Below are 25,462 nucleotides of genomic sequence, written 5' to 3'. Positions count from 1 at the left end.
CATTGTAATATTTGTTCTAGGCAAAGACAGGAGTGTTCTTCAGTCGTCTGCCAGCATGTTCTCTAAAATGTGAGATTCCATCTAGAAGACAGGAAGACCCTTGGACTTGTAGGCTCTCTTACAGTTGCCAAGAGCAGTGTTAATGTTGGCAGTGCGTCCTTTCTGACGGCCGCATCAGGCTAGCTGGTGTCTTGACAGCAAGACCTTCCAACACGGGTGACCGTGAGAGGAGGGAGATGCGATGGTCAGGGAACGTGTGCATCTCGGGATCCGCAGTGGACGAACACTCGTCCCCAGGAGGCCATTTTGACTGCTTGTCAGAGACAGCTTTCCTGTGGGTCATGTGGAATGTAAACTACAGGAAGAGGTGTGGAAGCAGTGTCATTGGGAACAGTGCTTCATGGGTAAATATTTATTGCCCCCAAACCCACGTCAGTAAATTTCTTTTTTCAGTTTCTTTCATCTGGGATCATGAATGCACCCTAAGTAGAAGTGATCTTGAAGGATTGATCTTAAATAACTCATGCACTCAGGGATCAGGCAATTCACTTTTTACTCTCAGTTGAATTGCTAATTGAATACATTAAGTAAATGAGAGTTTACATGTCTATCATCCTCTCTCCCCAGGATACCCTCTGCATCTACCTTGACTGTATTAACTCATGTGTCGATGACTGGCATTTCTATTGTGGCTGTTATGGCCATTTTACTTTAGAATAGCAATTTAAAAAAAAATTTTTTTTTTTTTTTAGTTCTATTTTGTAGAATATTTGCCTGCACACCATGATTTACATATATTTACCAGACTTATATTTAAAAATATGCCTTCACATAAAATTAGGCTACTTTAATTAGCTAGAATGAAACATTAAATACTGTAATTTGATGAGCAGATTAAAACACACACAGCAAACCCAATTTGTGTTTTGATCATTTGAGTTGTGAAGAGACTAGTCAAAATGAGTTACCAGTCTTCTGGGGGCGGGGGAAGTGCCTTTACTGTATTGTGAAGGCAAGAATATGGAAGTGGTTGGAGAAGCCAGGCACATGATTCTCCTTGTAGGAGAAGCCAGGCACATGATTCCTAATAGCCTAAAGATGTGACTTCTTTTTTTTTTAAATTTGAATATTTATTTATTTGGTTGCATTGGGTCTTAGTTGCGGCAGGCAGCCTCCTTAGTTGCGGCTCGCTGGCTCCTCAGTTGTGGCATGCGAACTTTTAGTTGTGGCATGCATGTGGGATCTAGTTCCTGGACTAGGGATCCAACCCAGGTCCCCTGCATTGGGAGTGCGGAGTCTTAAATTGCGCCACGAGGGAGGTCCCAAGATGTGACATTTTTAAAGAAACTATTTGTATTATTGGGAGAACATGAGATAACCAAAAGCACACCGGGAAAGAAAATCATCATTCTGCATTTCAGTTGGCACCAAGAAAGTCCGTATTAGAAGTCACAGGCCACTTGTTGAGGACAAGTGGTGCCTGTCCCACTTCCAATAACCCTAACCAAAGGGCAGGTGACCTCATCTGTGCCAACAAGGATCACACCTGGAAAACATCACTCAGAACATCACCTGAGTCTTTTGCTAGTAATGATCATGAATGTGTAACCCGGGATTTGCACTGCTGAGCAGTAAGTTAAATAATTGTATTATCTCCTTGAAATCAATTTCTGGTGATCACACGTGCAGATTGAAAACCATGGCTTTAAGATTTACATTCAGCAAATAAAATTTACGTTCCCTGAAAGGCAAAGAAGGCTGTCATTTCATGCTTCCTAAGCTTCATTGTCTATTTCCCTTTGGTACACACAAGCCGCCTCGGATGCACCAGTGTACGTCCCATTATGGAGAGAGTTTTCTGCTCTGTCAACTTTGTTTTATAAAAGCTCTGTTTTCTTTATTACCTCTATTACATCTGTAAAATTTATTTAAGCAATGACAAATCTCTCTTTGGGGCCCAGAGTCTGGGAGAAGAACCAGTGGCAGGGTATTGGGAGGAGATTTGTTGGATCTGACTGTTCGTTAAATTGGAAGGAGCAAGGGGAGAGGCCAGCGGTCCAGATCTGCCAGGGCTGGGTGGGTTACGGTCTGTGTACGTCTGCATCATGTGAGCAACAAATGTACCTCATCAGTTGCTTTTGTAATAGTTCAATAAAAGTGGATGGCTCTTGAAATCCCAGAGGAAGGTTCCTGGTTTCTTTAACTAATAAGGGTACTTATACTTAGTTCACAAAAATTTCTAATAAAAAATAGAAGGTAAATAAAGCCAAATTGTTTACATCTATATTATCATCAAGTTACTTTGAAAATGGAAAGAATCAACCGAGATGGGCTCCTTCACTTAGGAAATATCAGAATCGGGTGATGAATAATGCTCAGCTTCACGGTTTTTGCTTTTATATTTTAATTTGTGTATATAATTATAATACGGGGGTTCCTTTATGCCTTTATTCATTTTTTTATTGAAGTATAGGTGATTTTCAGTGTTGTGTTAATTTCTGCTGTACAGCAAAGTGATTGTTATATATATACATTCTTTTTTAAATATTCTTTTTCATTGTGGTTTATCATAGCATATTGAATATACTTCCCTGTGCTATACAGTAGGACCTTGTTGTTTATCCATTCTATATATAACAGCTTACATCTGCTAACTGCAACCTCCCACTCCATCCTTCCCCAAACCCTCTCCCCCTTGGCAACCACAAGTCTGTTCTCTATGTCTGTGAGTCTGTTTCTGTTTCGTAGATAGGTTCATTTGTGTCATATTTTAGATTCTATATATAAGTGATATCATGTGGTATTTATTTGTCTTTCTGTTTCTGACTTACTTCACTTAGTATAATAATCTCTAGTTGCATCCATGTTGCTGCAAGTGACGTTATTTCATTCTCTTTTATGAATAGTATTCCATTGTATATATACCACATCTTCTTTATCCATTCATCTGTCGATGGACATTTAGGTTGTTTTCATGTCTTGGCTATTGTGAATAGTGCTGCTGTCAACATAGGGGTGCATGTATCTTTTTGAATTAGAATTTTGTCTGGGTATATGCCCAGGCGTGGGATGGCTGGATCATATGGTAATTCTATTTTTAGTTTTCTGAGGAACCTCCATACTGTTTTCCACAGTGGCTGCACCAACTTACATTCCCACCAACAGTGTAGGAGGGTTCTTTTATGCTTTTACTCATTTTAATGTTTCACTTGCCTTAAAAGAAAAACCCACTTACTGAGTACCTGCTCTTTGCCAGGCACTTTGAAAGAGATGGTGCTTAGTCTGAGAGGTTGGCAGGTAAAAATCGGGCATCCTGAATGTTACGGTAAGTTCTGTGATAGAAATATCCACGGATGCAGTCAGGCAGCCTCAGGGCCTCCTAGTTCAGGCACCTGAACTCAGATTCCAAAGATTAAGGCAGGTCCAGGTTCTCCAGGCAAAAGGTAGGAGCAAAGCATGAAGTGACCTGTTGTGTGCCAGGGAAGTTTAAAGGCACTTTGAGGTGTGAGGCAGGGGAGAGGCAGTGGTGAGTGGAAAGGTAAACCAAGGCCTGACTGGCCAGTGGTATGGATGAAGAGGAGGGGATGCAGTCGGGAGTGAGTTAGGAGTCAAAATAGTCATGACTTGATGACTGATGAGACGTGAACGCTTAAACAGAAGCAGAAGTCTGCGGGTGTGAATTGTGACACCTCTGAAACAACAACTAAAATCCTAAGAAGTTAGAACTGTAGTCTATAGTGAATTCTAGAATCATCCCTTGGTTTTATGCTATGGATAATACCTTCTAAGCAGTTAAACATAAGTTGAATAGAGAAGCGTTTCCAGATTCTGTGCTTTTCCCAGACCACTGTTTTCTCTGCACGTTATAGGAGAGAAGAGTAGTTCAACAAATTAAGGGTTTTAAGCATTGGTATGCTGGTAGATAGTTAACCACTGGCTCTGGGGTGGGAGTTGGGAGCTGGGAGGAGGGGAGCCCTGATGTGTAGTGTTTGCTGTTTTCTGTGGTATGTATTCTCACCATGGTTCATTTCAAGCTTCCAACATGGTGTCTCACGTGGAGCTGGGACGAGACACATGCACAGACCTCCAATCTCACCACCCATCAGCACGTACATGGCTGTAACCTTGTGGGTTCCCGTCCATGCATGCGTAGTTTCTTCATGAAATCGTGTTGTTGATAAACTCAATGTTTATGTAAACTTGTACAATGCATTTAGGAGCATGGTACAGATGCCACGCCTGCCTGTGTTCAAATCTCTGACTGGGGGCAAGTCAGTCAGTTAAGCTTTCTTATTGTTAATTTGCTCACCAGTAAAATAGTAATAATAAAAGAACCTGGCATGTAAGCACTGAGAAATAAATGAGGTAATCTGTGTAAAAGCACTTCTTCTTGTGACCTACACGTAGTAAAGCACTCAATCAATGTTCTTATATTTATTTTCTGCCTTTACGCCCTGGGGACAGTAACACAAATGTTAACTGCCTGTTGTGTAAAATAATGCTGCTTTTATTAGTTTTGGATTGCCATCTTTGAAGCTTCAGAAGAGACTCCAAATTCAACTATACCAAGATTCAGTAGCAAATCTCGAGTTCATTGTGTCTAGAGGCTTAAACATTTTAGTAATCAATTTGGCCCCCTTGCAGCTTTAATCTTATTGACTCAAGACTTACACTTTATAGTCTGTTTTTATATATAGCAGCTACTTGAATATTTTAGTTGATTTTTCTCTGAATCTTTTCCTAGCTTATTTTTGGGTGGTGAGACATAGGACTACCCAAGGAAGACCTTTTATGTAAGAACAGGCTACACGTGCAGTTTTGTCTTGAGTACTTTACAAAAAAAAATTTTTTTGGCCCTGGTAGCCCATGATACTTACGAGTTTAATGTGCTTTGACGATTGTATTCTCGGTTGAGTTAGAAAATTCTAATTTTCTTTAATATTAACGTTGAGTTGAACTGAATGGCACCAGAAAATGTAACCTGTGGCACCAAGAGATTTTGTTCTCTTAACTATCACCTCTTGGGAAAGCTTATCAAATCTAGTATTAACATTCACATACCTTGGAGTCAGTATACTATCAGACACATAATGAAAAATGGTTTTCTGTTCACTCGCTTGGAAAAACATGCACTAATTTCTGTGTACTAATTCATATACCAGTATATACTAAATAAAATAGCGTAATCTATCTCGTGGCTAAATGTTATAGGATTTTGTGACCCAAAACCTCTAAATCAAAAGCTAAGTGAAACACCAAGCCATTTGGATTTTCTGTTTTTCTGTATCCAAGGAATGTGATTTCTACAATGTCAACATGTGATTTTCTCCTTGGCACCAAGGCTGTTGGTCAGCAGTTTCAGCAGGTTTGGGGGGACTTTGCTGTGTGGCATGCCTGGTCTGGGCACCCACTGCACTTAAGGGACCGTCCTGGTCCCTTAAGTGCTTGCCCTTTCCCAGGCTCCCACCTCTCCCTCCCCCTCCCCCCTCCCCTCCCCCTCCCCCTCCCCCTCCACTGGGAGGCCCGTTTGGATAAGAAACACATGGTCTGCCTGGTTTTTCTTTCAAAGAAAATGAGAAAGCCTTTGGACCACTAATTCTGCAACCCCTTTAGAGTGCTACATTCCTCAAAGGAAACCTGAGTGGAATTTTGTACCCTCACCCTGAGGCCATCCAGTCTGTTGTTAGCTGCTCACAAATCTAACTTCCCCGTTTCAGCTGAAAAAGGTCTTTAGTTATTTTAAGCAAAGGACATCAGAAGGAAATAATATGTTTCTACCTCATTTCTCTATCAAGCATTTTCCTGCCCTGGGTACTAATCCCCACAGATATTTGTCATGAAAAAAAATACTTAATGTCCCATATGCCGACTGCCAAGTGGTAGCGTTGTCCCACCAAACATTCCGTGTTTGTGTTGGTATTAGAATTAGCGATTCAGGGTCTGTGGTGGGTACAGATCAGATTTTGGTCGTGTGTGTGTGTGTGTGTGTTCACTCTTGGGAGAATTACAAGGCAAGCTGGAAGGACGCTGAAATGTTGAGTCAGGTCTTCTTTCACTGGAAAGAGGCGTATAAAACACACCCTGACGATGAGCAGCAATTAACAGTGCATTACTTTCTGGAAAAGACTTCAAGCTGGCTGCCCTGCAGGTCAGAGTCGATAAAGACTGAGTTACTAACAATAGCCTTGCTCTCTTGCTGAAGCCTTGGACTTAACCCTAACTTCATCAGACCTTAGAAGAAGAGAATCATGTGAACAATGGGAGTCTTGGAGGTTGACTTGGGCCTAATGCTCAGAGGCTGTAAAAGCTGTCAGAGCGTTTGATGGATTGGCTCTCACGCCTTAGTCCCCAGTGCAAAGCTCCAACGGTCCAGCCTCTTCTCAGAGGCTTGATGTGCCACCTGGGGTCAGAACTTATCAGCCTGCGGGGCTAATGTTTCAGATGAGGCCAAAGTGCAGTCAATAATTTATATGGAAATTTGTGCTCAGAGTTGCAAGGAAAGCAAGTTTTGACTCGAATTCTTGTCGGTCCAAAAAAGAAGTCCAGGTCAACTTCAAATATTCCTGCTAACATCATTGTTGCGTGTATTAATACCATTTAAGGCAAACTTTAATTGAAGAAGAGAATTCAAGTCGTCATGGGATATTTATTTACCATTTATCATGTGGAGCTAAATTTCAGAACCAGTAGGTGAATTGGGGAAGGAAGCACTGGCAGTTTGGAATTTATTAAAAAGCAAAAGCCAGTCACCCCTAGGATGTAATCATATGACTTTGGAAACTAATGAAGTGTCCTTGGGGAGTGTCGGTTTACAGGCTCTGGAATTGAGGTCGGTGGTACTGACAGCATGGAGAGAAATGTTAGGTAATATCAAGGGCTAGAAGAGATACAGGTATCAGAGAGGAATTAGGTTTCAGTTAGATGCCTTGAATCCTTCATCTTGGTTTGCAGAGAAATGTCACCCAAAGTTAGCCGAGATGGCTGTGTGTGACTGTGTATGCGGGAGTGTGTAGAGAGCACCTCTGGGTCCACGTAAACACATGTATTTATACACGCGGTATATAGAAGCAGACAGCCAAGCAGTGGCACCGAGCGAGGCTGGTCAATCAATAACCAGCTAAGTTTTGTTCTGCTCCAGCAAAACGATGACTTGCTCCAGTAAGTGCTAACAAAGGCCCTTTTCCCTGCGCTCTGCTCTGGGAGAGAGCACCGTTAGTCACGCTTCATTAGGCTTGTTTACAGAAAAGAGCTGGTCTCTAAGCACGTTATTGAAATACTTGTAACTCTGTGGGGCTGTTTTCTTCCCTGAAAGATAAGAACTTTGGAATGTGGGATGGGGGAGGGTGGGAAGGCAGCCTCTGACCATTGTCATGAAAACTGGTCTGCTCAGCTGGGGTCGGAAAGATGAGTTTGCATTTAAGCTCTATCTGCATCCCCCGTCTCGTCTCGTTTCTGTCGTGGAGGTATTGGGGACCTTGAAATTTGCTTTTTGGTAATTTAGACAGATGTCGGGTGTTCGGTTCGCTGTTCCTGAAATCTTGATGTGAGGTTTCCTTACCCCAAGTTCAGAGAGGAGGCTTCAGGGATTTAGAATTGCATTTCTCAGTGGCTTTACTATTGAGTGCTGAAATGAGGAAACGTTTGCTTTAAACAGTGGATGTGGTAGGAAGGGTGACTTTTTATTGGTTGAAACTGGTGGTAGGTATAGAAGTAATAAAAGTTCTTTCTTAAAACATTGAAGTATAGTTGATTTACAATGTTGTGTTAATTTCTGCTATACAACAAAGTGATTTGGTTTACATCTATATATACATTCTTTTTTTAAATATTCTTTTCCATTGTGATTTATCATAGGATATTGAATATAGTTCTCTGTGCTATACAGTAGGACCTTGTTGTTTATCAAATAATAAAAGTCCTTAGTACTGGAATTTGCAGCCCCTAAGATTCTCAGAGATAGATAGATACACCACATGTTCAATAAGCGGGGTCACCAGGAATACAGGATAATTAGTACAGATGCGCATATCTGAGGTTGCTTCCCCTGGAAGCAACGCAGGAGGCCTTGCTTGCTGCTGGCTGTATTTCCCAGTGGGGGATCCTTAGTACGTTGGCATCTCCCTCCATTCTTCAGTGGGTGGACCTCAGTTACAGGAAGAGTCCAGAGGTGAGGAAGCCAGAGTTCATTTGCTGAGTGACTATTTTGTGTCAGTATCCCGTTAATTGCTTTCCACAAATTACACCTTCTTTGATAGTCATATTATTCCTACGCTGTAGATGGGGAAACTGAGGCTCTGAGAGGTGTAGTTCAGGATGAAGCAGCTACAAAGTGGGCTTTGAGCCTGGTGAGTCTATCTCCAGAGCCATCTCTCTTGGCGTTTAGGCTGTTCTGTTCCATCCCCAGTCACTCTGAGTCTTTCTCCTTCCCTTGTCCAGACCTTGAAGTAAAATCGACTGCAGACTGAGCTTGATTAGACTTAATCCTTCAGTTTATTTTTTTTTCTATTACATTCTGAACCTGAGCCATAATTAATGTGGCTTCACTTACCAGAGGGTGTGAATTACCTCCCATGCTGCCTGCTGGCCATGGCCACCTCCAGGTGAGAACAGGGAGGGTCCCCAGTGACAGAAACCTCACTTATCCCATTGCCTTGCATTGCGAGGCTGACTCTGGCTTCTCTGACATCCGCGTTCCTCATTTCCTTTTTAGATGTGCAAAGATGGTGAGTCTTAGGGGACACACAAAATACACCCCTTTGTGTGCCAGATACATCAGAGCCTTCCCGTTGACGTACACACACACACACACACACACACACACACGATTGAGAGAGGCAGTTTCTTGTTTTTCAGCTGCTGTTGTAAATTGCTATTTTAAATTTCAGCAAGTGGAATAATAGCAGAGTGATCATTTCCAGTAAATGCTGTTGGCCTTTGTAAAGAATGGCTTGTTCAGAGGTTTTATGATTTACGGGGACACAGCTGGTGGCCAGCAGAGCTGTAGGAATGTGTGCTCTCCTGGGCCCAGTAGAGCTGCAGATGAAAAGGGCCCAGAGCTGGCACAAAAGCAAATAAGCGCTCTGGCTTTAAATAAAGCATCATAATTTATATGAAGCCTGGCTCTTCAGTCCCAGGGAGATACATGCCTCAGTAGCAGCTTTTTGATATGAGCATAATTGTCAATTGGTTCCCACTGTCTCCTTGTATCTCAAGGACTGGGGATGGTAAGAAATTACTTTAAAATGCAGTCCTAAAATCTCTAGTTGTGTTAACGCAGATTCTGACAAGCAATGCGCTAGCATTTAAATCTGAAACTGCTAATCACCCACCGAGATTTATCTACAAGAGGTCTGTGAGGAAGACAGGTGATGAGAGGTATTGGGAGAACTGATGCCTTCATAACCCTTTTCCGAGCCAACCCCCTTTCCCAAGTGTGTGAGAGTTTTCAGTCTTAGATTTTATTTCCTTTGCATATTTCAGTTTCATTCATCTCAGTGATTACTTTGCCTCCCCTCTTGCTCCTTCCTCCCCTGGGCCTGTCACGGGGGAGCATTGGGCATGAAACAGACTGCAGCCTGCAGCAGGAAATAGGGACAGGGCAGGTATCTGTTAAATGACCTTTCAAATTCATGGCTTCCTGCGCCTTTCTTCCTCCTTTTAGCCCTAAGAATACTCTCTTTTAGGGGCAGTGGTGTAGAGGGGAAGGTTCTGCCTTCAGGATAGTTTATTTGTGGCCCGGTTTTGCTGTTCTATTTACCTGTTTTTCAAGTTGCAGAAACAGCATTGTGGAGATCCTGGATGCAGAAGTTGTTAGCTGAAAAGATCCTGTAATTAATATTAAGTGCAGGAAACGACTGGGCCTGATGATTTGAAAGGCCTGCATTCTTTCAGTTGCTTATCTTCAGTGGCCTGCGAAGCTGCAAGTGGGAGTGTATAGAGGCTGTTTCCCTCTCCTCCTGGGGCATGCTGGCTGTGTGCTGTCTGCCCAGGGCCCCTAGCTGTCTCCTAAAATAACCCTGTTAAAGGAACGATGTGTTAGGAGGTAATAAAATAACAACCATATCGTTATCATGGCTCATTGCAGGCCTACTTCAATAAATACTTATCAAATACCTTTCCCAAACTTTGGAATGCTTTTATTTAAAGGAAGAGAAAATGATCTCCCAACGAGCTAATAACTGAAGCTTGTGAGACTGGATTGGGGCAGGGGAGTCCATTCTGTTACTGTTGGCATTGAACCCTCATCTTCCCAGGGAGAAAGAGAAGGGGGCGGGGGGATGAGAAATCATTCTCCTACTCTAATGAGGAAGTTGTGCCTCCAAAAAGGAGAGGGCCCGAGAAACCTGCCAGCGCTAGAAATCATTCATCTAAGTGCATCTGATTTCACATAAACTAATGCCTGCCTGCAAAGGAGCAGGAGAAAATTCAAGTTTAGAACTTTGCCCTGGAAACCAGAGTGGTGCTGTCGCTTATCAAGCCTCAAGGATACCTTACTGAGACTTTCAAAGACAAGAAATGAAACCTCTTTGTACAAATGTGTACGTGTGTACATATACTCCGCACAGGTACCTGTTCAGTTAATGCATTTAAGTTGCTCCAAATGTCTGTCTCAGAGACTGTTTTTTCTGTTCTGTCTCTTCTCTCTCTCTCTCCCTCCTTCATCTTTTATCTTTTACCTATTGTGTTCTGGCTGAGCCCTGATGGATCACAATCTGAAAAGCATCTTCTTGGGAGCACAGGGGTAGGGGGGTGAGGGGGCTTTGGACGCAGCCTGGCTAGACCCCCAAATGTCTATAATGACACCTGTGAACTATGAAACTTGCTAAAACATAAGTATTGATTATTTAAAAGAAGTAAAGCATCTCTTAGTGAATATTATTTGAGCTCCAGTGATCTGTTTTGATTTTTAAAAAATTATATCTTGGGCTATCAAAGTTTTCATGAAGGCTGAAACTTGTGTAATTCACTGCTCGGTCAGTGAAAATACTGTCACCATCCACATATGTGGTGCAAGCTCCCATGCAGATGTGTGGGACAGCATTTCTGTGTTCCTGGTGATGCCTTACAAAAAGAGCCTTATTCCTGCTCCCCCTTTTTACCCACAAGACTTCTTCACAGGCCATTGTATTTTCTAGAAGAGGGGAAGGATAACGTTTCTAGGGAAGTGAGAAAAGAAAAGCAGCGAGAGCTTCTTTGCGCTGACCAGTCAACTGGATATCGACCACCTGTCTTCACGGGAAAGAAATAGATGGCAGTGAATAAGCGAGAGTCTAGTTTTCCAAGAAGCTCAATGATTTTCCCAAATCAATACAGCTCGTCAGGCCTCAGAACAAAGGCTGCGGGGGAGGTGACAGTGATGGAAGTGGCTCTCTGTTCTTTTGTGTATTAAACCATAAGACCCATGGGGAAACAAGGTTTCTTTAGCCAGGTTTCTCCACCCCCTTTTCTAGGGCTTATTCGATGTATTGGGGTGGGGGGGGGGAATACTTTAAGGTTTTTTGTTTTGTTTTGTTTTAAGATTTCCGTAGATTCTATCCCGATGATCGAATGTACTTTTGAAAGAGATAAGCACAGTCAAGTAAGAAAGAATATCATCGTTTAAAATGTAGATTAGAACAGCCTTTTGCCATTGCTTTTTGGTATTGGTTTAACACATTTATTTGAATTAAGGTCTTACATTTTTTCTTGTTATTTATGGACAGGCTTTAGACGAACCAGAAAGAAATGTCTCAGTGTTCAGATTAACCTCTGGCAAATAAAGAATCATAACTGTCCTCCCATAAACGGACCTTGTTCCTAATGTCCTGAAAATAACACCGAACCCTACTAGGAATGCTGTACTGTCATTGGAGAGGTTATAATTAACGTAGACAGCGTGGTGCCAGCATTTTCCAGCCGCCGACAGAGAACATCTATCCAAACCAGCAATTTTTAGCCCTTCATTCCTTTAATCTTTAAGCTCACTGTGCTTTCATAAAGCAGGACATTAACACCAGAGCAGTGCGTCTCGGGTTTATGACTGGGGTGGCGGCACACTAGGGCGTAAAGTGTTCATTACACTTCCCCTTGTTAATACTGCCCTATCTCCCAACCCCATTGCCTACACTATTTGTTCAGATAAAGCCCACTGTTCAGGGTGACTAATCGCAGCACTGTGTTCCAGATGGTTTGATTACAGGATGTGGTTAAAGTGACTCTTTAAACATTCAGCCCAGCAGTAGAGCTCTTTTTAAAAAAAAAAAATACTGCATTTTCTGGTCATGTCGCAACACTTATTTTCCTGGTCCTGGTGCTCCAGACATCCTCAGCAGAGGTACTAGGAAGGTCCCTCTGTTCTTTGGCTGTCAGGTACTTCATTGGCAACCCAGTTGTGAATTTAAAATTCCCCCCAATGATTATAAACTCAACTTTGTCCTTTGAAGAAAGACCTAGCTGAAGGTTTGAAGCTCTGAAGCCAGAAACATGAACAAATGTACTAGACAAGACTCAGCTTTGTAAAAAGTACCAGTGTTGGGCACAACAGAATTTTAGAAGGAGGGAGTTCAGTACAGAGGAGTGGTGATAAATCCTACCTTGTACAATAGTCACATTGTATAAAAATAGAGAGTAATGTGATATCCTAAATACAGGAACTTTATCCCGTACTCAGGAAATAGCATATTGTGGCATTTCTATTGTCACTAATGTTTCTACTAGAAAAAAAAAAAAAAAAATGGAAAGAAGGAAAGAAATGTGTACACTTAAAAAAAAAAAAAAAAAAGGGATTGTGGCATAAATGGGTTCCATTTCGGTGTTATTGGAGTGAGGTTTCTGTTTACTGCACTAGTGCACACCCAGGCCATGCAGATGTGGCAGTGTGAATAAGAGGCCCGAGAAACGATGTCGGATTCCAAATTCGGCATTTGCAGTGCTTGGCAAAAGACTTCTGTCCCAGGGTAAAAACTCTGAAAGAGTCTGTAAACTCTACTATAAACAGAGTTTGGCTGATCCGCTGGGAAATCAGGCATTTGCCCAGTTCTTGAGGAAACATCTTCACAAATCCCAGAAACAGTAATTCATAAACCATATTTATAACATCTTCAAAGCAAAATCTCTCCACGGAGAATTTCCTATCATCTTGAAGCTAGTGGGAGACGATGCTTATTGGAAAAGTACGGTAATCGTGAAAAGAAGACACTGGGTAGCATTCCCATCTCGATTTTCTTCAGTCATCATCCAGTAGCCCCTGGGAGTCGGATGAACTCCCTCCGTGTGCTGGGCACCGTGCCCACAGGTACGGTAGGTGCAACAGTGCTCATGTCTTCAGGGAGTGGAGTCGGGTTGGAAGAGACAGGCCTCTTGTGTATATGAGTGGAGTAAGGTTTTAAAGGGACCGTGTAGTTTAAGACGGTCTCCGCAGTGTTCAAACAGTAAGAGTTTATTTGCTGCTCACCTATTGGAGTGAATTCGGTCTTCCTGTTGGATGGGGGTTCTCCTGGTCAGAGGGTCCCAGCTGAAGGAGGCTGTGCCATCTTCTGTGGCCTTCCGGGTTGCTGTAGTCTCCATGCCAGCGAGCCAGGAAGGTGGAGAGCTCTGAGGCACATGCACAGGAGATTGTTCTGGGCCAGGCCTGGCAGTGGCACTTATCAGTTCACTTGCCTTTCGTAGAACTGAGGGACAGGAGCGCGTCTAACCGGTAGGGCGGAGGCTGAGAAAGTGTCTAGCTGTGGATTCAGAGGGAAACCGCAGATTCTGGGGAGCATCCACTGGGGAGAGGACTTGGATGGAGCGTAGTGGGGACTCAGGAGGGAGTGGCCGCTTTCTGGTGGTATGCATGGTCTGTGTGTCTGGAGAGGATTCATAGAAGAGAGAACGTTAGACTTGGTCTCTGCTTGGTCCTAATTCATTAGGAACCTGAACTTTCCTTGGGGATTTGGTCAAGTCCATCTTTAAAGGTTTTTTTTCCCAGGGCAATTAAAAGTGTGATATCAAGAATGGTTGAAGAAACTTGTTTATGCTGGAGGGGAAAAAAAGAGGGCAACTGGAGACAAAGGGAATATCAATATGGTCATTGTCCTTGCGTGGGTGAAAGGCTGTCAAGTGGACTGTCTGTAGGTTATCAGAAGGCACAGCCAGGACCTAGGTGTTCAAAGACAGATTGTAGTTCAGAACCAGGAACAACTTTTTAACAAGATGACTGGAAAATATCAGGACGGTCCTGGGTCCTGGTGAGACACCGCCCTCCCCCCCACACCTCCACCCCGTCAGCGATGAAGCAGGAGGGAAAAGGGACACGCAAATATGAGGGCCTTGCGCTACCCACTGGCCTCTGTCTCATAGCTATTATATCCTTGTCTCCATCACGGTCCTCTCTCCCTTCAGTAGCTTGTGACCTACAGGTTTCTACTCTTACTATCAACTTTCCCTTCTATACCACTAGCTCAGATTCCCAAAGCATGTCCTTGTTTAGTTACCTCTGCTTCAGTTGCCCATCACTGGAACAGTCAGAGGCGGCCAGGGTTAGGAAAAGTGGTCTAGGAGCCTAGTCACCTGAGACTACCCTCTGAGCAGGGACTGTGGGCAGGGCGGTTACTATGAAAGTCACATCCTGGGTCTAGTTTAATCAGATGGATTAAGGGGCCTACTCTCTAGTATGGGTAATATGCAAACCGTACTTCCACTTCTGGAATACAGGGTATCCCTATGTCCGGCTACAAGTTTGCAGACCCTTAAAAGTATAGAGTTTGTATGGAGTTACAGGCAAAAAACATGGTTGATTCTGTAGCACCAAATAGGTTCCTAGGGTTGTATACCCTGTAGATGCACAATAAATGCTTAATGGGCCTGACCATCTCTCTGGGAACACTTAACTGCGAAGTATTGACAAGAGGAGATAATAGAACACTGTGAATGTGGAATCCTTATGGGATCTCAGGGCTCTTCTGGCTTTTATAGAGATAAGGAAAGGGCTCAGGTTATAGAACACAGAGCACCTTCTTACTAAGTGTCCTGTAGGTAATATGCTTTGTGGCGGCAGCAGCTTAGATTGTGTACCAGTATCTAAGACATACCCTTAATACAAAGAAGAAAACGCTGTGTGGGAAGCACACCCAAACCATCCGTTGCTCTCTTCAGCTTTATTTTTACTTTATTGGTAATAATCTTAAGATATTTTTCAAATATAAAGTGTTACAGGGCAGGCATTATTAACATTCTGAGAAAGACGATGCCCAGTCTGTGGGTGGGAAGGGAAGATAATAAATCTGGTGGGATACCTGAGAAGATAAAGATGAAAAGGACTTGTACAGAGTGTCCCCAGCACCTTGCAAATTGGCCACATGTTTGAAGGAATAAATGTGTAGTAAGAGAAATATTAACTCTTTTTGGAATAAATGTACATTTGTTTTTAGTTTATATATGATAAGTGAGAAAAATAACCATGCCCAGGTTTATAAAATTCGAATTTGGACTTCTGAAGGACTCATGTTCATGTTGGGCATTTACGCCTTTAAAAAGTATAGTCTGAAAAAAAAAAAGAAAAAAAAAAAAAGTATAGTCTGCTTTATATGGCCATGGGTTACAAAGTGTTCAAGATGCTGTGACTTCAAAATGATAAGCCTTTTATATCTTTTAGAACTAAACATTACCTTTGTACTTGGCCCCTCACAATAGGATGTTGTCTAAACATAGACTTCCTGACAAAGAAACAGTACACTTTGTAGTTTATATGAGAAGCATTCCTTAAGCCTTCATTCCAATACAGAGCAGATTTGGCTGCGTAAACATGTGCGTGCGTGTATTTGCACGTGAATTCTAGGCAGACATAAATATTACATGACATTGTGAAGTGGATTGTGCACATAAAGAAAAATAGACCAAGCACACGTATTTAATTAAGAAACTGTTCAAAATCTTCCAGGGAGTAGAGCATTTATTTTGAACATTTTTTAAGATAGAGGGATTCTAGGAAAATTAGGCTGACTTACTGAGGCCCTTTGAAGTTGAAAATACTTTTTTTTTTTTTTTTAAGAATGATAATGATTATAATACTGTCACTTGTACTTAGATAAGAGTGTGGCTTCAAGAAATAAGTGTCAGGCGATGGGAATAGTTTTGCAGCGTGGAAGTTGCAACTTGTGTTTCTCCCATGCGACAGCTTCATCCGATAACCCCATCTAACCAACGATTAACTGTGTGTTGGGGTCCCGTCCTTCTCTCCGGCCCCCACGTTTCCCTTTGTCCTGTTCCGAGACCAGGAATTTGATGCTGAGGGTTGTGAGCGGGCTGGCGTGATGTGTGTGCGTGGAGCTGCGCAGTGTGGGTCATGCTGGGAAAGCCAGCACGGTCACGCGGACAGTAGCCTTTCAACACACGGATCAGCCCGCGTTGATTTACGGAGCTGGGCAGCCCTCTTGTCCCCAAGAGAGCCCCGGCTCAGGGAGCGCGCCCTCGCCTCGTGGCCAGCCCGCCACCGCGGCCGCCTCTTCCCCTGGCGATGCTCCTTTATCCCGGGCTGCTGCCTCGCTGGTCCGGACGGCCGCCCTCGGCTCAGCCAATCAGACGCCGGCGTTCCCAGCAGGCGTCGGCCAATCCGCGGCCATCATTTGCTGGAAACGCGAAACCCTTTGGGGAAAAGCAATAACAAAAGCCTTTCACTGCAGACAAATGTTAAGTGTCTGTGCAGACTTTTCCTGTTTTTAATTTTATTACTGTAAGAATGGAGGGTTTGTTGTTTCTTTCATGTTTCCTTTCAAGCAATTTTAATTATACATTTGTGCTACATCAGGGACTCTGGAACGCAGTGTTTCAGCCTATTGGGTCTAAAGCTAAAATGCAGTACCCTTCTGGCAGTACAGATAGATTCCTGCACTGTAAATATAGCTGACATGCTAAAGAATTTTAAGCAGCTGCAAAGGTCTTTGACACCACACACAGTGCCCCAGAGAGTAGATGATGAGAAAACCAGCTCGTCTTCCCCTTCGCCTTGTCTCTCACCCCCTCCCTTTTCCTGAAGGGATGTGCTCATAAAGAATCCTTTCCTCCAATTGTTCCGTCTTGTGCACATTTTGACCAAATGCCTAATTACCATCGATTCTCATCTCAATAAGAATTTTTATACTCAATGGCTTTAATTTTTTTTTTTCCCTGAAGGAGTTAGAATGGAGTCAACTGTGATTTGAGGAAATGCTTGCTTTGCTTCGTGCTAACTCCCCCCCAACCCCCCCCCCCATTGATATAGTGAGTAAGTTCAGCTGTCACCTAAGTAATAGTAACACAGACCATATGGGAAACAATTCTTAAATCTCTTTTTGGGCCTTTTGAAAGAAATCCTTTCTTCCCCACTATTTGAGTCACAACGATGCAAATATTTTACCTGCTGTTAAAGACATTCCCAAGGAAATAAGTCTTACCTTGTGAGGTGTCCCTTACCACAAAGGAGTTCAGTACAGATTTGCTGCAGAATTCAAAACGGCAGTGAGCAAGTGAGTAAACCGGCTAGAAATAGACTGAGTATTGCCCCTTGGTGTTTCCAAGAAAGAAGGGGGAGTGGTGCTTTATAGAAACTAAGACACACTTAAATACTTCATTTCTTTACCCTAATATTTTATGTGTGTCTCAAAATCTAGGTCCTTTTACTGTATGCTTTAAAGGAGTGAGTTAAAAAAAATATGGCACTTGTCCTCTAGAGAAATAAAGAGGATGTTATATTTTGTTTCCGTGTGACATTTGGTATATACTAAGTGCACTTAAGTTTAGTAATTCACAGATGCAGTGCTAAATTAAATTGTCTGTCTGCAAAGCAGTTGGGAAAAGCAGAATGGCTTGCAGGAAACAAGCGTGTTGGTTTTGAGGTTGTTGTTTTTTTTTTTTTCTAATCCTCTGTGGCAAATGCTTACTAAAGTTGATTCTAAAGATAACCCCAAGAGCAAACCTATTGTGCACATTTATTTTCTTAAGAGGGCTATTTTAGGAGTCCTTAATATGAAACAAGACCAAACAGTGAAACAGATACCATACCAAGGCTGATTCTTGTCTCACAAAGCCAGAGAGGGGAGGATTAGGAAAGAGAAATCATAGCTGATTGTCTGCTATCTGAACTCCAAGCTCCCACTTTCCACCCCCCTCTAGACCTATTTTTGTGCACGCGCATCATTTTTTTCCTAAATAAAAATCACCGTTATTTTATACTGTTGAATTGGAAGCAAAACCGATCCCTTTCAGTCACCTTCTGGTTTGAGCACTGGTAACTGGGGCTTAGTTTTTGTTGGCTGCTTGCCAAACGAAAGCAATTATGTGTAATAATAGAAAAATTAAGAGGTGAGTGTTGCCGTTTTACAGCAGGACACGGCAAAAACCATTTCCTTCTGTCAGCAGTATCTTGATTACACTCTCACACGTAGCCCTTACCCTTTTGTACCACGTGTGTATGCTCGTGAACACACACACACACACACACACACACACACACGATTTCCTGTGGGTTTTTGCTTGAGGTCACTGAAACCAGAAAGAGGAAGAATGCAAACCACAGCTTTTGAAAGCAAATGAGAATAGAGCTTTGCTGGTAAAAAGAAGAGTAATAATAAATGAACTGGAAGTAGGGTAATTTGTGCTAACCTTGGTCCGTCTTCGTTCCCCACTCCTGCAGGTGTCCTAGTGGTCAATGTCACGTGGAGGAACAAAACGTACGTAGGGACCTTATTGGACTGCACCAAGCACGACTGGGCCCCTCCCAGGTAGGCATGGAGCCTTCGACTTCAGGCTCTGTTTTTCTCTCCTCCTTCCTCTCCTTCCCCTCTCCTTCCCCCATCCTCTCTTTGCAAGGAGACTACAGAGAGAGATTAATAATGCATAAAAGTCAGTTTGTAATTGAAACCAGGCAAAAGAGCAATAGGCAATTCAGGACTGAATACGGTAAAATGCAGATGCTGGGTTGCTTTTTTGTAGGGAGATCGCTACTTCCTGCCCCTTCTCTTTCTCCTTTGTTTTCTTTTTCTTAATATGGGAATTTGAACTGGATTGGAAACTTAGCTACCCGAGCTGGTTTTCTGAGGAAGAACGTTAAGCCATCGGTAGCCTGTTCTTTTGCAGGTGTTGAAATTGTCAATGGAAGAATCGGGTGACTTTTCTTTATCTGGGCCCAGCCCTCAAGCTGCTAGGGTGTTGCCTGCTCTTTAGCTGCATTGCGCGCCTTGTGATTTCACTTGGCTCCTTTGGGGATGCTCGTTTTGACATCTGTTACTTGCTTCCCTAGGTTCTGCGAGTCACCGACCAGCGACCTGGAGATGAGAGGGGGCCGGGGCCGGGGGAAAAGAGCGAGGTCTACCGCAGCCGCCCCGGGCTCGGAGGCCAGCTTCACAGAGTCCAGAGGGCTGCAGAACAAGAACAGAGGGGGGGCCAATGGGAAAGGGAGGCGGGGCAGCCTCAATGCCAGCGGGCGAAGGACACCCCCGAATTGTGCCGCCGAGGACATCAAAGCCAGCCCCTCCTCCACCAACAAAAGGAAAAACAAGCCTCCGATGGAGCTAGACCTGAACTCCAGCTCCGAGGACAATAAGCCCGGGAAGCGTGTCCGCACAAATTCGAGAAGCACTCCCACCACCCCTCAGGGGAAACCAGAGACGACTTTTTTGGACCAGGGCTGCTCTTCTCCAGTGTTGATTGATTGTCCGCACCCAAACTGCAACAAAAAGTACAAGCACATCAACGGCCTCAGGTACCACCAGGCTCATGCCCACTTAGACCCAGAGAACAAGCTGGAGTTCGAACCAGACAGCGAGGGCAAGATCTCGGACTGCGAGGAGGCCTTGAGCAACGTGGCGCTGGAATGCGGCGAGCCAAGCACAAGTGTATCGACTTACGAGCAGGTGAAGGCGCCAGTGTCCCCTGGCTCGGGGAACCCCCCCGGAACCCCCAAGGGGAAGAGAGAGCTGATGAGCAATGGCCCGGGCTCTGTTATCGGATCGAAGCCTGGGAAGAATTCTGGCAAAAAGAAGGGCCTCAACAGCGACCTCAACAACCTTCCCGTCATCTCCAACATGACGGCCACCGTAGACAGCTGCTCGGCAGCAGACGGCAGTTTGGCTGCCGAGATGCCCAAACTGGAAGCAGAAGGCTTAATCGACAAGAAAACTTTGGGAGAGAAAGAAAAGGGCAAAAAAGCCAACAGTTGCAAAATGGACAAAAATCTCTCTAAGCTTAAAAGTGCCCGGCCCATTGCCCCCGCTCCGGCCCCAACGCCGCCACAGCTAATCGCTATTCCCACTGCAGCCTTTACGGGCACCACCACGGGGACCATACCCGGACTGCCCTCCCTCACGACCACGGCGGTCCAGGCCACACCAAAGAGTCCTCCGTTAAAGCCCATTCAGCCAAAGCCCACGATCATGGGGGAGCCCGTCACCGTGAACCCAGCTCTCGTGTCGCTCAAAGACAAAAAGAAAAAGGAGAAGCGGAAGCTGAAGGACAAAGAAGGGAAAGAGACGGGGAGCCCGAAAACGGACGCGAAGCTGGGCAAACTAGAGGACGCCAAGGGGGCTGGCAGAGATGTATCTGGGCATTTTTTAAAGGACCATCTCAACAAGAATGAAGGGCTGGCGAACGGACTGTCCGAGTCGCAAGAGAGTCGGATGGCCAGTATCAAAGCCGAGGCCGATAAGGTTTACACTTTCACCGACAACGCTCCCAGCCCTTCCATCGGGAGCGCCTCGAGGATGGAGTGCAGCGCTTTGGTGAACGGGCAGGCGCCCGTGGCCCCGCTGCACGTGCTGACCCAGAACGGGGCCGAGAGTTCCGCGGCCAAGACGAGCAGCCCTGCCTACTCGGACATCTCTGATGCTGCCGATGACGGCGGTTCTGACAGCAGGTCGGAGGGCGTGAGGTCAAAGGCCAGTTCCCCGTCAGATATCCTTTCTAGTAAGGACGGTGTCGTAAAAGGGCATTCTTCAACGACAGCACAATCATCTCAGATGAAAGAGTCCCACTCTCCCTATTACCATGGCTACGATCCTTATTATTCTCCGAGTTACATGCACCCTGGGCAGGTCGGTGCCCCTTTAGCTGGGAACGGCGGGAGCACGCAGGGAATGAAGATCAAGAAGGAGTCTGAGGAAGATGCGGAGAAGAAAGACAAGGCAGAGCAGCTCGAGGCCAAGAAAGTGGACCATAATTCTGCATCCTTACAGCCTCAGCACCAATCGGTGATCACGCAGAGACACCCGGCCCTGGCTCAGTCACTGTATTATGGCCAATACGCCTACGGGCTCTATATGGACCAGAAGTCTCTGATGGCCACCAGCCCTGCCTATAGACAACAGTACGAGAAGTACTATGAGGACCAGAGGCTGGCAGAGCAGAAAATGGCCCAGACTGGGAGAGGAGACTGTGAAAGGAAAAATGAGCTCCCCTTGAAAGAGCTGGGCAAAGAGGACAGTAAACAGAAAAACATGCCATCGGCCACAATCTCAAAAGCTCCCTCTACTCCGGAGCCTAACAAAAACCATTCTAAACTAGGGCCGTCAGTGCCTAATAAATCTGAGGAGACAGGTAAATCACAGCTTCTCTCCAATCACCAGCAGCAGCTTCAGGCCGACAGCTTCAAAGCTAAGCAGATGGAAAACCACCAGCTTATTAAGGAGGCTGTAGAAATGAAATCTGTCATGGACTCTATGAAGCAGACAGGTGTAGACCCAACCTCGAGATTTAAACAAGTAAGATTGTGGAGCGTGGTCCCCACAGGGAGAGAGCAGTCTGAGACTTGTACATGGCTGGGCTTGATCTGGTTAAAGAGTTCTTCACAGGAAATTCACCCAAGGGTTCCTTAGGCTGGATTCCTCTTCTCCTGAAAAATATTTTAAATGATTCTCTCGGGAGTTCTTGTGTACCTCTGAAATGTACATTGCTCACTGTTTCCTTGTCACGTTGTGTCGTAAAAAGAACCTTGGCCATGTGCTTTGCAGACTCATGTTCCCTGCCATTAACTAACTGACTCTGATGAGGTCCCTTCATTTCTTTCTGAGTCCAGAGTGAGGGAATTCTACCCTATAGCGGCTGAGTTCTCTTCTAACTCTGAGATTCTGAGTCTGAGCACTCAAACAGTTTGTTCTTTTACATTTTCAAATTCATTTTGGCAGCTTCTGGGCAGATTAAGACGGGGACCTTAAATTCACATTTCCCACTCATCTTTTTAATGAAACTCGGGGTGTCTTGAAGTGCCTAGAGTTCCATTTTACGCTCTACATTAAGGGCCTCAAAACAGAGCTCAGTGCTTCTCGCTTGTGAGGAGAGCAAGGAGTCTGGGCGGATGGGCCTCAGGCAGTCATCCCAGAGCCCCCCGTGGTCAGCCAGTCTGAGGTTAAATGTGCCAACACCTGAAAATCGGTCACCATGAAACCACACGTGTGCCAGTACTTTCTGTCACAATTCAGACGTCCTGACTCAACTGCAATCCCACGAGTATTAATTCTGGTATCTCCCAGCATCCCAGCCCCCACTGAGAGGGAGGGGGGCTTAGAGGTCCCTGGTGAATAAGAGCAACAGAATCCTTTCTTCATGCTCATTTCTGTCCCAGAGTTGGGCCTTAACCCTAGATACCCAGTGGGTTTATATCATGAATGGGATGGGCGCGGGGGTGGTCACAAAGGCCATTTGAGGACCCTCAGTTTCCCCATTTCTGGAGGCTCGAATCAAGCTGTGACTTCACAGGGCTGCATTAGAACTATACAATTTGGGAGATTTATGGATGCCTTTGTTTCCTGGTAGAAAAGCCATAGTGTGTCCTGTTAATTTTTAATTTTGTTTTGATTAAGATGTTAGCACATAATGAGACGTGATCCGGTTATATTAAGCCTCAGCTGCAGTAGGTGAAGAAAATGTATTAGGAAACCAAGAGTTTTCCCCTCTAAATGATGTAAATTGATATAATAATTACTTAAACTGTAGTAAAACTTAACTTAAACAGTAAGTAAAACATTGTTATCAGCTTGAGTTTTCTTAATTCTTCTTACCTGTGTGAGGTGTTAAAAGGAAAGTGAGGGTAAGATTAAACATGTCTGAGGATGTTACTTAATGTTAAGAAGTGACATTAACAGCCCAGCTCTGAATTCCAGCGGAGCTAAGTTTTGAAGCTCAGCTCCACAAACTGAGCAGCAGTGTGACCCTGATATTACTTGAGCTTGAAAAACTTAGCTTTTGTCTTCTGTAAAAGGGATTGTTAATAATGCCTACCTCAGACGTTATTCCTCTGTAAGAGGAGGCGGTAAAGCTCATTGCATAGTGCGAGCATATAAATAAATGTGAACTTAGAAGTAATAGTAATCGTGCTGTCATGGTGATGAATGAGTTTTTCTTGCAAATTGAAATTTTGAAACAAGTCTTTTTTTTTTTTTTTTCAAAACCAGGATCCAGATTCAAGGACATGGCATCATTATGTATACCAACCCAAATACCTAGACCCGCAAAAGTCAGAAGAACTTGATAGAGAAAAGAAATTAAAAGAGGATAGTCCCAGGAAAACCCCCACCAAAGAGGGTGGTGTGCCCAGCCTTCCTGTATCGTTAACGAGCATCAAAGAGGAGCCCAAAGAGGCCAAGCGTCCTGATTCTCAATCCTTGGATGAGAGCAAGCTGAAAAACGATGATCGCAAGACTCCCGTGAGCTGGAAGGACTCTCGGGGAGCCAGAGTGGCCGTCTCCTCCCCCATGAGTCAGCATCAGTCCTACATACAGTACTTGCATGCTTACCCTTACCCGCAGATGTATGACCCCAGCCACCCTGCATACCGGGCTGTTTCTCCCGTCCTAATGCACAGTTACCCTGGTACGTGTCACGGGTTCTCACTGTATTGGAGGGAAGAGGCTGTGTTCAAATACTAGCTATTTTAAAACTCAGGATAAATTAGATGCTTCAAGAGTGACCTTTGTTTGGCTTGTATTTAATGCTACTTAAAGAAGTCCCAAAGATGAAACGGATTTAATGGAAGAGTTTTCTTTTTTTAGACGAAATGTCAAGAGTCCTTAGCTCTAGTTTCCATAGGCTCCGATGGTCTGCTGCAGCCATTAGACTGACAGATACTTTATGGCCTAGGAAAATATTCTGAGCACTTACTGTCATCATCATAACAGTTACTATTCCTTGGAGTTAAACGGACACATAAACATATGAAATGGCTGGAAGCTCAGTTCTTTTTAGAAATCTCTGATCATCGGGATGAATTAACTGGGAAAAGAGAATCGGAGAACCTAGATACAGTTTAACGATGACGTAGCCCATTCTTAATGCAATATTCCCTACTTTCAGATCTCCGACTCTTGTCCCAAATTCGTGTCATCCAGATGTTTTTGGTTTTTTTTAAGATGTCGCCTGTAACTTGATGTGGCATTTGTTGTGTATCTGCAGGGGCCTATCTCTCGCCAGGATTTCATTACCCTGTTTACGGGAAGATGTCAGGGAGAGAAGAGGCAGAGAAAGTCAATACCAGCCCTAGCATCACCACGAAAACAACCACTGAATCGAAAGCACTGGATTTGCTCCACCAGCACGCCAGCCAGTACCGCAGCAAGTCTCCCGCTGTATGCCTCCTTTTGTCATCACTTACAAGTACTATGTTTCAGGGGGAGAAAAGCAGACAAGCTAGAGAACAGTCTTGAAATATAAATGGTTTTGGAACCCAGCTGTGATTTCAGGGTGCTGTTTTAGTCTAATACGGAAAGAATGGCATGTTCAAAAATAAGATGCTTTCATACATGGGGGAAAAGATTGTTAAAGCGTGTAAGGTAGCAGCAGTCTTTTCTGTTGGCAAATCTATACCTTGCTTACCCAGGAGGATGCTTGTTAGCCGGACATTTAAATTCATAGGAACCAACCTTGGGCGTGAAATATTTGTGTTGCACTCGTGTGCCAGAGTGAGTCACTTGGCTAAGGAGTGATGGCTGTCTCTGTTGTGCTTTGACCTTGACTCCTCCACACGTCCCTGTAACTCCGCGGAAGTGATTCAGACATGTGTCTTTGTGAAAGACGGCTCCACTCCCACGCACCCACCTCCCCCAGAAAAGTGCAGTTGCTAGTCCTAGAGACTGTTGGGAAGAGAGAAAATACAAAGGATGTGGTAGTTCTTGCCTAGAAAAGAGAAGTTCGGAATAAATTAAAATATAGGCACCGTAATGTGCGTCTGAGTGTGTCTACCTGAGACTCTGTAAAGAAACCGGGAAAGATGATAAATGACTCTTTTCCTAAGAGTACTCCTTCTAGTGTGAAGATTTTTTTCAAGTAAGAAAAAGAACTTTAGCGAAAGGGTGGTTAAGTTCTAGTGGGTAAAAATGTCTCGGAAACCCACGATCCTTAACCACAGTATGATTTGGGAGAACTGGAGCTTCTCTTGAGTGTTCAAAGATTGAGAGATTTTGGAATACTTCCGGAGGCGTAGGGCAGTGATTTGCTTTGCTTGATATTAACATATAATATTAGGTTGTATGTTCTCAACGGA

General features: G+C 44.2%; 1 protein-coding gene and 1 long non-coding RNA gene across 2 annotated transcripts in view; both read left to right on the top strand.

Annotated features, from left to right (window-relative positions):
* ZNF608 (zinc finger protein 608) overlaps nucleotides 1-25,462 on the top strand; it is a 120,795-nt gene that overhangs the window by 92,180 nt on the left and 3,153 nt on the right. The window contains exons 4-8 of the mRNA XM_082379605.1: nucleotides 18,629-18,716; nucleotides 19,235-21,689; nucleotides 23,379-23,796; nucleotides 24,376-24,619; nucleotides 24,800-24,881. Of these exons, the coding sequence (XP_082235731.1) occupies nucleotides 18,629-18,716; nucleotides 19,235-21,689; nucleotides 23,379-23,796; nucleotides 24,376-24,619; nucleotides 24,800-24,881 (3,287 nt within the window). The remainder of the gene's footprint in view (nucleotides 1-18,628; nucleotides 18,717-19,234; nucleotides 21,690-23,378; nucleotides 23,797-24,375; nucleotides 24,620-24,799; nucleotides 24,882-25,462) is intronic.
* Nucleotides 5,511-15,534, top strand: LOC309623674. Its single transcript, XR_014241453.1, has 2 exons — nucleotides 5,511-10,565; nucleotides 11,703-15,534. It is a non-coding gene; the product is annotated as an uncharacterized lncRNA (long non-coding RNA).

The sequence above is a fragment of the Balaenoptera borealis genome (genome assembly GCF_965194805.1).
Source record: "Balaenoptera borealis genome assembly, chromosome: 2".
NCBI lineage: Eukaryota > Metazoa > Chordata > Mammalia > Artiodactyla > Balaenopteridae > Balaenoptera > Balaenoptera borealis.
Note: the sequence above shows the minus strand (reverse complement) of the source record. Positions and strands in the feature narration are given on the sequence as shown.